Source organism: Megascapheus bottae, chromosome X (genome assembly GCF_031878675.1).
Source record: "Megascapheus bottae isolate mThoBot1 chromosome X, mThoBot2.hap1, whole genome shotgun sequence".
Classification (NCBI taxonomy): Eukaryota; Metazoa; Chordata; class Mammalia; order Rodentia; family Geomyidae; genus Megascapheus; species Megascapheus bottae.
The window spans coordinates 102,313,499-102,327,256 of record NC_143547.1 but is presented as its reverse complement, the minus strand read 5'-3'; the positions used below and the strand labels follow the sequence as shown (position 1 = coordinate 102,327,256).

General features: G+C 41.7%; 2 protein-coding genes and 1 pseudogene across 2 annotated transcripts; 2 read left to right on the top strand and 1 right to left on the bottom strand.

Annotated features, from left to right (window-relative positions):
- Positions 1–735: 735 nt before the first annotated feature.
- On the bottom strand, positions 736–5,324 carry LOC150041671 (heat shock transcription factor, X-linked member 3-like). Its single transcript, XM_090327185.1, has 3 exons — positions 5,243–5,324; positions 1,755–2,086; positions 736–1,278 (listed from the first exon to the last, which is right to left on the bottom strand). The coding sequence occupies exons 1-3, from the start codon at positions 5,322–5,324 to the stop codon at positions 736–738; spliced, it is 957 nt and encodes a 318-aa protein (XP_090183311.1).
- Positions 5,325–5,372: 48 nt separating this feature from the next.
- On the top strand, positions 5,373–5,904 carry LOC150041670 (protein BTG1 pseudogene; annotated as a pseudogene).
- A 4,309-nt stretch (positions 5,905–10,213) lies between these two features.
- LOC150041669 (mitochondrial nicotinamide adenine dinucleotide transporter SLC25A51-like) lies at positions 10,214–13,335 on the top strand. The gene is made up of 2 exons (XM_090327184.1): positions 10,214–10,344; positions 12,399–13,335. Exons 1-2 carry the CDS (start codon positions 10,214–10,216, stop codon positions 12,988–12,990), a joined length of 723 nt encoding a protein of 240 aa, XP_090183310.1. The 3' UTR covers positions 12,991–13,335.
- Positions 13,336–13,758: the final 423 nt, after the last annotated feature.

The following is a 13,758-nucleotide window of genomic DNA, read 5'->3' as shown; positions in this document are numbered from 1 at the left end:
GGCTAGGTTGAGGAAAGGACCAATTCTACTGGCTGTCAACCTATAGGACTGTGATGTGACACATATGTGTGTTTCCATGCAGGGAATTGGTGGAACATGAAGTCTGGCTGGTATTCTTCCAGAAAATCTTTTCAGGTTTTGTCTTCAACCAAATGAAGAAGAGAATTTTTCCATTGATTATTATTTCTAAGAATCACCTCCTCCCTACACTCAAGTACCAAGTTGTTTTGGAATGGCCTGTCTCTGTTGAGTAAGGAGACGGGAGTGGTCCATCCTTGCTGGATGGGCAGCTTGCAGGCAGACAAGAGTATTTGGATGGATCTCTTGGAATGATAAAGTCAAGCTTTCTGGCTTTGTCTTGAGGAAGCCATCTCCAGTTCAAAGATACCTAATTAGTTATTAGGAGATGCCACCCTATCGAGGACCATTCCCTCACTTCTCATGACTAGTAGACAAATGGAGGGTACCAGAACCACTTTGGCTTTCCCTGAACAATGCCTTGCAAAAATCCTTTCTCAATTCTCCATATGATTGCACTGAAATGAAAGACATGAATGGGAAACAGCATGTGTACACCAAGAGCATCTGATCGCTAAGAAAAGTTTCATACAACACAGGTTTGAGAATCTCATTTTGATCATTTATTTATCAGCAAGAGGATATAATTTTACTTTAGTGAAAAAATATTCTATATTGAGGGTATTGCTTTTACTGTTCTTCAATGATGCCAGTGTCTCAGATAGGTGGATTATCATAGCATTTTTCACAGAGTACGTACTTGTGTTCTGAGGCACTCTCCTGGTCATCATCTTCTTCAGTAAATTCATATGTGAAAATGGTTGAGAGGGTGGACATCAGCACAGCATGGTAACTGTTATACATTTGCATCACAAACATGTCATTGGGGTCCCCGGAGTCCATGCTGGTCAATTGTGTACCTTGCATTTCAGCAGCAGCTTGGCTTGAAAATGGGACATTTGCAGCTGTGGCTTCCTCATTTTCATCCCTTGGCTCCTGAGGTGCTTGGCTTCCCAAGGAAGATCTAAGGAAGCTGCTCATCACCCATAAACTACAAAACATAACTGGCTGGCTATTTTGAGGTCCCAGGTGATTGGCGACTTGCCTCGGTGCTTTTGCATTAACCTTCGTATTAGCCTCAGGATGGAATTGGGGGGAGCTTTTGGTTGGTAGCAACCTCCTTCTCTTTGGAGTTGGCATATAAGCCACTTGCCCAGCAGGGGTTTTAAGTGGGATTGGTATGCACATCCCTTGTAGACTCTACTTTCAAAAATCTTTTTTCCATATGCTGTCAAGGAGCCCCGGGTTATCTCTCTGAAAATTTGAGTTTCGGTATGTCTGAAAGAAAAGCAGCATTGGTCTAGGGTGAAACGTTACAGACTCCTCAAAATCATGTTTTGAAGAACAGAGAATGAGTTTTACCTGATGGCCTCAGTCATTCCATTCAGCAAGAGCTGACTAAAGATAACCATTTCCTAGTCTAAGGTGGCAGTCCACGTATAGGTCTTGACCTGAGCTGTCATTTCTTCTTGCTTGTGCTTATATCTGAGGGGAATGAAGCTTAATGTCAATGCCTGCGCTTTCCAGGTATTCCCTTTCTCTTTTCACTAACTCATACCCCTTTAAAGTTGTCCTTTGAAACAAGCCCTCAAACTTAGAGGACATTATTCAGCTGGGGCCTATGAAGACATTCTTAACAGAGAGGGAGCAAGGAACAGAAGCACTTTCTAAATTACCATTATTCTTTGGCTCAAATGAGCCTGAGCTGTGGACTCGTAGGGCTGTATCTTGCTGAATCCATGGAGGTTAAGCTGTTGAAAAAAAAACATGTTTTTTTTTTTTATCAAGATCTTTTGTGGACCTCTTCGTTGAAGAATTTCCATCTGGGAATAATCTGCCTCAATAACCACTTTGTCTCCTTCATCATTCCAGTACACAGAATTGAAGGACCTGCTCTCCACTACATTGCAGAGCTTTCTAGGAAATGAAAGCCCAAGGAAATCAAGATGCTCTTCAGCATTCTCTGCAGTCTGGTTTTCCTCCACTGCTTGTAGGTTCTCTTCATTATCTGGATCAATCTCATGTCTTGATAGTCAGGTTCATCCACTGGCTCTTGATTGCACAGTAGGATCAGTTAAAGAATTAGATGGGACCTCATTCACTATCTGCTTACCAACCGGTGGATCCTGCTTAGCTCCTTGAGTTCCCTGACAATTCATGATACTACACCATCACCAGGAACATTTTATACCCTGTACTATTAATCACTATCGTCACAAATGAAAAATGTCTTCTGTCTTCATGGACTGCCCAACAATTATGTCATAACTTGGACAACCGTCTGCTGACATCATCCTTCTCATTGTGTGTCAGGCAATGTCACAAACATGGTTCAGCCAGAATCTGGATTATGGTGCCCTATTCAAATGCAGGGAACACAGAGGGGCAGTCGACTCCTGGTCATTAGTTTGCTCAAGTTTGCAGACAAGTAGTTGAATTCCTTAGAAATCACTTGTTTACTGACATGCATGCTAGGGTCAAAGTCATGCCTGAGTTGAGAAAGAATGATTTTACCACCCCTACCACTCTTCAAGATGGGGAAGGTCTGTTTATCTAAATACCACTTTGGTCAACTGACAGCTGTCCTGAGACCAATCTAGTGTCTTGCTTAAAATACTTGAATCAGGTCAGTCACTGGATGTCTATACCTCTAAGTTAGCTTGGCTTGAATTTGTATAGGAACTCAACTTTTCTCCTTTCTCCTCTTATTTCCCCTCCCCTATCTGTTATGCTTTGGTCTCTTCCACTTACTATTTTTTATGTGTTGGGGTGCTGCTCCTAGAGCAGTGTCTATTTGTACTTGTGCAAGTAGAATTCTTCTACTTGAGACACAGTTCTTCTTCCTGCTTTTTGGTGCTTAATTGGAGGCAAATTTTTCATGTCTTTATTGCCCAAACTCTCTTTGAAGTATGATCCTCAAATCTTATCTTCCTCTGTACCTAGGATTGCAGGCATGAGCTGTCAGCACCTGGCTTCTTCCAGTTACTCTTGCTGTTTGCATGGGTCAATGTAGAAGGAGCCAAGTGTGGGGTGTGGTTTACTGGCACTTGGTCAGTGTGTCAGGCAGACAGGAGAGTCCTTGTTCATCTGGAGTAGTGTTCAAAAAGATCCAGAGTAGACATGGTTGTTCTTTGAGATCCACAGGGACCTCTGCTTGTCTCCACATCTCATATGTCTGTGGATACCTATGAGAATGTCACTGAATTCCATTTCCGTTCTGAAGTCTGATCTTCATGGAATCTATCCTAGGGGAAATTCACACTGATAAGTGAGACATGACAAATCCAGAACTACAGTTCACCAGAATGCATGGGAAAATGAGACAGTAAGTGTGTGGCAGGGTGAAAGTTGACTGGCACAAATGTTGCTGTCCGTCTGTTCGAGGGTAGGAAGATTTGTATATCTGTGCCCATAATGAGGCTGGACTTAGGCACCAAGCCTGGGCATTGTGCGTTAAGTTGTTCATCTGCAAGGCTAGCACACTCCTACTTTCCCTTTTGGATTTTGGTGGTTCATTGGACATAGGTGTCTTTCACGGTGTCCTGTCTGGGCTGGTTTCCTGTTGTAGTCCTCAGATCTTAGTTTAATGTCTAGCAGAAATGATAGGTGTGAAGCAATATTGCCTGGTCTCATGAGTAGATTTGATGATACATTTTCTCTAGCATCTGATCCTTGCAGCTCCCTCTGGGTGGAGATAGACTCTGCAGTGAAGTCTACCCTAAGTGGAATGGATCAAGTGTCATGTCCTAATCCCACTCAATGGCACCCTATTCCCTCATTCAGATTTAGCCATGGTTTCTTCTTTATATCAAACTTATTTTATTGTTGGGGTGATGTACAGAGGGGTTGCAGTTATATTCATTTGGTAGAGGGTCCATTACTTCTTGAACATGGTTACCCCTTCCCATGTTTTTCTCCCACTTTTCCTATTCCACCCCTGCCATAGTTTCTAAAAGCGGAGTCAATGCAGACAGTTTTCTTCTTTCTCATGCTCTGCTGGGTAAACATGCAATCAGTACATGCAGGAGACCTTCCAAGGGCTTTCAGGCTGAGGACTCTGAAGTCCTTATTTATTTTCTGTGTCCAGGTATAGGTTTGGTCCGTGGATAGGTTGTCTTTTCTGTTTGTTCCATGTCAGGAGGGTGTCACTTAATAGGCCAGGTCAGACTAGGATTCCCTATGTAATCCAGGCTGGCTCCCTTTGTAATAGGCTTGGCCCTATTCATTCTGAGAGCTGGGATGTATAATTGTACTACCACACCAGTTATCATGATGCTTTCAAACATGTTTGCCAAATGTTTGTTCAAAGATTTGGTGAGTACCTGTAAGTCCACACATTTACATTCTAAGAAACCAAACAGAGCTTATTGGGTCTTCCTCTGAAGCTAGGAGCTAGAGTTCTCAGTTAAAAATTCTTCTGTTCCTCTTCTACATATATAGTCTGAGCTTAAGCAACATTTTCAAAGTTTTTGTGGACTTACTCTGAGAGACAACTTTCTAACAATGCAGTAAAATATATGAGACAAATTATTAACATAGGAGTTCATTTATCTAGTTGGCCTGGGCATGTCAGACAAAGATCAAGTGGTCCCAAGTCTTATGGGCCCCTTTGAGGGTATATTCTGCTTGAAGCATGCGGTGCAGATAACTACTTGCATCAGAAATCAGGAAGAAGAAGAAACCTGATCATCTAGCAAAACATGGTCCCCTTCTGGGGACCTGGCCATGCCCCTATGGCCTGGATACCTCGCTCAACAGAGCCTCAACTTCCAGTGTTGGCACTGTGGAGAATGACAGGTAGGCCTTTGGGCAACATTCACCATGAAAGAATAGCACTAGCTTCTGACCTGCTGCTTACTCATATAGAGGGATGGGCCCTGGTCAGGACCTAGGAGAATGGTGAAGAAAGGAACCTGGTAAGGCCCAGCTCTGACATTCAGCACTGAGCCGAGTTTATTGATTTGACTTATGCACACCTCCGTAGACACTTAGCTCACATTCTGTTTGATTTCAGGTGTGTCCCCATGTCCAACAGCATTAGGAACTTAATAAGCCATCAGCCTTCTCCCAGTGCTGACAGGAGTCTAGTCAAGGAAAGGATTGTCTGAAATCCACATTCCTGGGCTATTTTCTGTGTCCTCCAGATTTCTAATCTCCTCCTTACACTCTCTTTCTTTTCCCCACAGCTGCGTGGTGCCTGAGGGAGCATGGGGTAGCCACTGTGCTGTTGGGGTCTTCCCACCCATCCCCTGCCAACCTCAGCCACCCCTGGCTGCTGTCCCCATTCATCCTGCATGCACCACGGCTCCCACCATGATATGTGAAATTACAGCTGCCGTGGCCTTCATCTCCCATTTCCTCCGCACCAAGGGGCTCACAAGTGAGGAACACCTGCAGACCTTCAGCCAGACCCTGCAGGAGCTGCTGACAGAACACTATAAACATCACTGGTTCCCAGACATGCCATGCAAGGGATCAGGTTACCGCTGCATTCGCATCAATCATAGAATGGATCCTCTGATCACCCAGGCTGCCCAGAGCATAGGACTGAGCAGTCAGGAGTTGTTTCGGCTTCTCCCTAGTGAACTCACTCTCTGGGTTGACCCTTATGAAGTGTGCTATCGAATTGGAGAAGATGGTTCCATCTGCGTGTTGTATGAGGCTTCACCAGCAGGAGAGAGCACTGAGACCACCTCTGACATGGTAGACAACATAAGCAGCTGTAAGGAGGAACTGATGTTGGACAGAGCAAGCCCTTCCAAATCCTACAACATGATGGCTGTATCCAGTGAAGATATAGTCTATGGATGGGTCATCTTACAGTGAATGCAAATTTAAGTTTTATTGTGAGTGGGCTCCATTGATGTCTTGATTATGGATTTTAAACTATAATTCAACTGTGAAAATCTTGCACAAGATAGAATGTTAAAAATTGTTTTGATGTAACAGTAATGGATTTAATAGCTTATTGGTTGACCTGTATAATCACTCTATTTGCTAGGAAGTAAAGTCCCAGGACTAAGATGGTTTCTGATTTTCTCCAGGCATTATAATTAAATTTTGATATCAGTCCATTTACGGAAAATCTATTTAGAGAGCCCTTCTTTGAAGTAGATATTGTAGAGAAATTTGCACTATTACACTTAAGGTGTTATCAAAATATTTTTGTGAGCTTACTTGGAAAGCTCAATGTTTTAAATGGGGTAATACTTGAAATTTTACTATGAAAAATTACCTAGCACTTCAATATGTATAAAAAGTACATAAAGACAAACTAGTATGTATGACCTGGGGAAATTTCAGATCATCTGTTATTATTTTGACTTTGAAAGTATCCAGTGACCAAAATATATCTTGGCCACAGTCTTTAAAAAGATCCATAAGAAATTTAAAATGACAATATCTTAGCACCACTCACCACTGTACCTTTGTGAGATTGTAATATTCTAGGACTGAGCAAACTTCCTATTTTTGGAAATCAGAAGTCTGGTTTGTAACTATTGTTTTACTTAGTTGAGCATAAGTTTTTTTCCATAAACCAACATTTATTTTGAGAACATTGTTAGTCATCTTTCATTTGGTAAATTATGAACTGGTGTAAACTGGTTCAGTTCATGTATTGATATTGCAAACTAGTACAGATTTCTGTATTTTGGTTCTGAAAGTTCTTTGCTCTCTATAATAAATTCTTTATCTTGACGTTTAAAAACTGAATCAGCATAGTCATGTGATCAAGGCAGAATTCATCTGACATGAGGACCATTGACCAGTATCACCATTGCTGCAGCTTCTCTATTGCCATGCTCTTAGCTGTAGAACCTTAGAACTGGTGCTGAGGATGCAGCATGATTCACTTTGTGGCCTTGCATTTAACTGGCCTCTAGGAGGATCTACTTTGTCTGCTTTGGTTAGTGGAACCTTCCTCCTTGCTGGACCCAGGCCTATTTCCTTTCCATTCATTCACTCAACACCTAGTGGAGAACTCCTAAGTGAGAATGAGCGGGGACATAGGCACCCTCTCCTCATGACACACAAGTCCCACATTCCCCAGCCCCAAAGGCCACTGGCAGTCCTTCTGTTACTCACACATCTGCCCCAGCCTGCCCCTCAGTCCTTGACTCTGCATCTGCTTGGAATCAGGTCCCTGGCTCTGCATCTGAAGCAGGAATTCTGTCCTTTGAGGTCACAACAACTCCACTGCTCCTGAAGCCTCTAACTGTTCCTTCCTGTGGGAACACCTTTCTCTAGCCAGGGGTGCATTGTTTCTGAGTGGTGTAGGATCACCCCTGAGGCTCCTTCCATAGCACTTGTCACACAAGTCTGCAGGTCATTGAAGCTGCTGCCTGGTATGTGGGGGACTGGGTGTGTCAGTGGCCTGTCACCCCGAGTAGTGGAGGCAGTGGAAGCTACAGTGTGAACTGCCTCCACATTTGAGTGAAGACAGCCCTCTGTCAGTGAGCGTGATGAGGACGCGTCAAGGACAGATTTCCTTGCCTGACAATATGCCATACTGTGCTGTCCAGGAAGTTGGTGCTCACCTGGTTCTGGGGCTCATCATCAAAGGAGTTAATGCAATATTGTGATAGCAAAGTTGAAAGATCTAATTGACTTTTGTTTGTTGCAGAATGCAGAAAACACTGCATGCTGCATAAGAACATATCTTTGTAAGCAGCACCTGAAAGCTTGGCTCAGGATCTTGCTCCCATCCCTCCTTGGTTGAACAGAAGGGGGCATGGATGCTCAAAATTCCCTCTGCTTTTTCCCTACAAAGTCTTGGTTATGTCTTATAGGGCAGTTATGCTCTAAGGAATTGTGTTGAAATGAATCCCAAGCTGTCTTAGTGAAAATCCTCCCTGTCTCTGAGCCAAAGCTGGCCTGTGTGTAGTGGCCACTAGGTGGCAGTACCAGCCCCTACATGTGGTTAGACTCCCTTGTTTCCTAGACTGGAAATACTGCTGTTATAAGGATGGTGCATCTGAGTTTTCCTGAAGCCTCACTGAGTTTCTCCACTAATCCCTTCCCTTCCCTTCCCTTCCCTTCCCTTCCCTTCCCTTCCCTTCCCTTCCCTTCCCTTCCCTTCCCTTCCCTTCCCTTCCCTTCCCTTCTCGCCCCTCCCCTGCCCGTGCCCCTGCCCCTGCCCCTTCCCCTTCCCATTTATACTTCAGCACAGACCTGCTGGATCAAAAGTCTAGAGGTGGCCAAACTCAGATTTTCATATATCCGATAAGTTTACACCACTAAAGCAGCAGTTAGTCTCAGAGGCAGCCTAGGTTACATAACCTGCCAATTATCACTGTGGCAAATGTAGGTGAGATAGGGCAGTATGATCATGAGAGTCACAGGCCACTATTGCCACTTGCTGAGAATCATCATCACCTAGATGATTTCTACAGACTAACAGTAACATATAAGAATCAGATAAGGTACCTGTAAGTCACAGACGCATTATCAGTTGTAGAATCAATTTAAAATAACTCAAGGGCTGGGAGTTTGTCCTAATGGTAGAGTTCTTGTCTAGCATGCACAAAGATTTGGGTTTGATTCCTTGGTACCACATTCACAGAGAAAGCCGGAAGTGACGCTATGGTTCAAGTGATGAAGCTCTAGTCTCAAGAAAACTCAAGGACAGTGTTCAGACCCTGAATTCAAGCCCCAGGACTGCCAAAAAATAACTCAGTAGAAGTGGAAATACTCTGTTACAAGCTATGTGTGTGATTATAGGAGACACATGTTTTCTAATAATTATTGGTTAGATAGGGCAGGCATATACAACTGTTACATGGGAAGACAATATCAATTTGTAGGACTCCCACAAGGCTTTCAATAGAGCAGCAAAAAAATGTTTAGTAGAATATATCTAAACCAAGCAGGTATTATACATAGAGGACCCAATAATCATAAGAGAATAAGGAAGTATCAGGGTGCAGAAAAGAAACCACTGATATAGGAAGTTAGTGTGCACAATTAAAACTTGCATGTTAATCAGCTGTCAGTCAGGATCAACACACAGTGACAGACACAACTATGACAATAGAAATTCCTATATCTAAAGATGATATGGAAGACCTTTTGGAATTATTAATTTACTGGAGACAACACAGCATATTTAAATATTGTACTAAAACTTACATATTAAGTTACAACAATCTCACAGGACTTTATATAGGGAACAGCAAAGGAACGGTCACTTAAAACACTAAAGAACTGTCTCTACATTCCAGAAGCCATATTGCCAACACATAAAGCACCATTCGGAGCAGAAATTACGGTAGCATAAGATTACAGAGTCTATTCAAGATAACTTTGTGCCAGTAAGGTTCTGTATAAATACATTTTCATGTACAACAAACAAGTATGCACTTTTTGTTTGTGCCAATATTAGATCTCCACTGCAGGGTCTTAAACCCTTGTCACTCAAGGCTGGCACTTTTCCATGAGCCATATCTCAAGTTCTGGCTTTTTTGTCTGGTTGAATGTAGAGTTTTATAGACTCTCCTGCCTCAATGGCTTTCAACTTTGGTCAACACATCTCTGCCTTCTGAGTAGCTATGATTGTAGGCATAAGCTATCAGCACCTGGCTCATATTGGTAATTTTTGTGTCTAGGTGTTACCAGATTTCATGTTTCTGTTTCTTTACACCCTCTTTGAGATTATTGTTTAGTTTTTAAAGTAGGTTTTTAAGTTCTTTATGTGACATTCTAATCAAATCATTACCTTTGCATGTAGTTGTTCAGTTGTGAGATTTTAGAATTGTGGTATTTCCTTTACTCTTTTGTATTGCATACATTTCCATATTGTGATTTCCACATTTGTTGGAGTACGTTTCCTATTCATTCTTTCTCACATCACAGAAAGCTCACTTTAGTATGTAAGTCTGTAGATCCCTAACAACAAGCCTAAGTATTTCAAGGATATAAAAGCAATTGGAAGCCTCAGCTTCCTTCTCAGCAAGGTTGTAGAGGAATAGAACTAAGCACGCTGACATTTAAACAATGGAAAAATTACCCCAGTGCCAGTGGCAGAGATTTAAGCATAATGGTTCGATGCCAGTCTCAGTAGGAAATTTTGTCTTATATCCAATTAACCAATTCTTGTTTGTTTTTTAATATTGTTAAGTGGGCGACATATTGCTTCATGTGGCAAGCTCGCTCAGACACAGAACACAGTGAAAATGTGACCAGAGGACTAGCAGCTTGTGAACTGAAAATTATCTATTCTGGATTGTGTCAATTTGTTCTGAACACACTGACCTCTGCATTTTGCAGGTGTGGTCTTGTTTAGGATGCTATTCAAAGTTATGCACCCATTTTGGTCTTGTTCTTTTCTCCTTGTCATCTTTGTTTTCTTTAAGTGTATTTTAAATATCTTGTTCGCATCCACATGAACATTTCATGCTTCCAAACTAATTGGGATGGCACAAAACAACCTCATTTAAAAATAGTCATTCTGCACATTTAGAACACTTGATGCACACAGGGCCACTTACTTGTGAACAGAACATTTGATGTATGTGGCTCTGCCCCGTGGATGCACCGTGGTACTCCTCCAGAACATTTGTCCATTAGCATGCCATTTGAGAGAGTGCTTCCAAATGGGAGTGCTGAACGTTCCTGCTTAAGGCGGGACTTGCCTGTCATGTCTCATGCTGCATTTTATGATCCTTCCCTTAGGCCACCAGCAGGCCCTGTGACGCTCCCTCTGCAGGGGTACATTCATGGCTCTGCAATGTTATTTTCCCAAAGCAAAGTCTCCCCCTTTTGCAAACTGTTCAGTGGCTTCTCCTTCTAAACCTTTGTATATTTCGATCCCTACCCCATAACACCACCCCTTTCTAGCTTCATTTGCTTCATTCTTCCTCTCCTCTCATTGCTCCAGTTTGACAACTTGTTCTTACTCCCATGACTTCCATGCTCTGGATGTAGGCAACACCAGCCTAGAAAAAAAAATGTGAGACTTTATGTGAAAAAGGGCTTGGTCAGCAAGCACAAATCCCAATCACACACACACACACACACACACACACACACACACACACACACACACACACACGAAATCATGTCTTAATTTTGGAAGGTATCCAGATATTCTTACCAATAATGATTTTCTAAGAACTCTCAACTGATGAGAATAAGTAACAGGTCTCTTGTTATCCCCATACATTCCCTCAGAGCAAAAGTTTTGCATGGGGAAGAGAACCACTGGCCTCAGAGAAGGGGATCTGGGGACAGCAAGAAATCTCAACTTTCAAAAGAAGAATTTCATTGTGTTCTCTTCAGTCATTCAAAGACATTGCTGAGAATTAATTTCTGATTTTCTGCATTATATTTAGACATGGTTATAAAATAAGAACTTGGGAAATCAGTGTTCTTAGAAATGGCAGAAGAAAGACAAGAAGGAGAAAAGACATAATGAATCCCTTACATTAATTTCACACTTAAGAATCATCCTAAACCAGGCATTGTTTGCTCATAACTGCAATCCTAGCTACTCAAGCAACTGAGATCCTTATTTCCAGTTAGTCACACACACACACACACACACACACACACACACACACACACTCATACTCACACAAATACAAAAAATAAGTGGATGTGTAGCTCTCTAGTGGGACAGCACTAGTTAGGCCAGGCAGACATCACGGAGAAAATTCCTTATAATTAACAAAGAAGAATCCAGAACTGGAGGCAGGGGATTGAAAATCCCAAACAATACTGCAAGTGCCAGAGTAGAAGGCACAGTATCAACACACACACACACACACACACACACACACACACACACGCATGCAAAATCATCCTAAAGATATTGACATAAGCCATATAACGAATGATTGTTGTCCTTAATGTACTATGTTGTCTCTCATCTCCTTTGCTGTCCCTTGATTATCTCATGTTGTTATAGTATCTCACTTTGTTATCTGATATATTGAATTTATTTGTATTTGGATATTTGAAATTTGATAGGGAAGGGGGGAAAACCAAGACGGGTGGGGGTTGTAGGGGGGGAGGGAAATGGGTACCAAGACATGTGAAAGGGTATCAATGTATGTGAATTAATGCACCTTCTATCTGGCAAATATCATGTAACCCTTTTATTAATTACAATTAAAAAATGCAAAAAAAAGATATTGACATAAACACGCATACACACATAGGGGTCTTACATTAAATATGCTGAAACTTAAGTGTGTGTTTCAGTAGTCAATTTAATGTCCATAATTAACATCTGTCAGTTGTTTCTAGCAGGTGTTCATAGAGCAGATTTCATTGTTTCCTATGCTGTTGTCTCATGTCTCATTTGGTGATGTTTTTTTCAGTTGCTGTAGCAAGATACCATCTCTAAACAAGATTATTGCTACCCCCGAGTTTGCAACTCGCAGTGTGGCTGCAATGCTTGCAGGGAATACAGAAGCCGTTTTCACTCCACTGGAAAGAGTTCAGACCTTGCTTCAAGACCACAAACATCATGACAAATTCACAAACACGTACCAGGCTTTCCAGACACTGAAATGCCACGGGATTGCAGACAATTATCGAGGTTTGGTACCTATTTTTTTCCGTAATGGATGTAGCAATGTTCTTTTCTTTGGCCTTAGGGGTCCCATCAAGGACTATCTCCCGACTGCCACAACCCGCAGCGCACACCTGGTCAATGACTTCATCTGTGGAGGTCTTTTGGATGCCGTGTTGGGATTCTTGTTTTTCCTAGTTAATGTTGCGAAATCTCGCATACAGTCTCAGATTGGTGGGGAATTCCAGTCTTTCTCCAAAGTTTTCAAAACAATCTGGCTAGAACGGGACAGAAAACTGGCAAATCTTTTCAGAGGTACACATCTGAATTATCATCGGTCCCTTATCTCTTGGGGAATAATCAATGCAACTTATGAGTTCTTATTGAAGGTTATATGAAAAAAGTCATCAGTGAAAGGCCACCTGTCAGCTAAATTGACCTAAGAAGAATGTGGTTGGCCTTGTCCCAATAGGCTAAATACAAGTTGATGTTAAAGTCCATACGACAAATTATGGGCAATGATGTTTTTGTTAAGTATTAACAAAAAGAGACTAAGGATTCAATTGGAAAATATAAGGGTTTTTGTTTTAATCATTACCCGAGACTTTTAAGCTTATTGGCAAAAAAAGGTATCCTGATGGCTAAGAGATGGCTCATTTTTTTCTGAAATAGCTTTTAAGCCTTCCCTGTGGAAATAGAATGACCTTGAGCAGCCAGAAGAAATGCTCTTAACATCTGTGACTTCTCAGGCTTCCTTCATCTGTTACTCCATTTCTTCTTTGCTCTGTGGAGCAACTGCAAAAGGTTCATTAAACTCAGATATGGTAGAACAGAACAGAGAAGAGGCTATTTCATGAATTTGTTGGTATTAGATAAGCACTTGTTGAGATAGTCATTATCTAGACTGTTTCTGTTTTAACTTGGTAGAATCAGCCAGCTAATAAAAATTCCCATATTGCTATCTATCTAGCTTGAAAACAGTTTTCTGTTTAATTTGGTGACTTTAAGCACTTCTAACATATCCTTGTGTTTATTTTATTGATTGCATTGCCAAAAGATGGAAGGACTTGCATTTTTTATCTTAAGTGTTCCATTCTGGTAATAAGTTGTTAATTGCACATAAACACATAGATCTTTCTCTGATTAATTTGGGTTTTTTAATTACT

Coding starts and splice junctions, on each gene's coding strand:
- LOC150041669 (XM_090327184.1), top strand. CDS start 10,214: ATGTGGCAAGCTCGCTCAGACACAGAACACAGTGAAAATGTGACCAGA. Junction 10,345..12,398: donor CTGACCTCTGCATTTTGCAG/GTGTGGTCTTGT, acceptor TGTTTTTTTCAG/TTGCTGTAGCAAGATACCAT.
- LOC150041671 (XM_090327185.1), bottom strand. CDS start 5,324: ATGGGTGGGAAGACCCCAACAGCACAGTGGCTACCCCATGCTCCCTCA. Junction 2,087..5,242: donor GTGGGGAAAAGAAAGAGAGT/GTAAGGAGGAGA, acceptor AGATTGATCCAG/ATAATGAAGAGAACCTACAA. Junction 1,279..1,754: donor ATTTGAGCCAAAGAATAATG/GTAATTTAGAAA, acceptor TTTTGAAAGTAG/AGTCTACAAGGGATGTGCAT.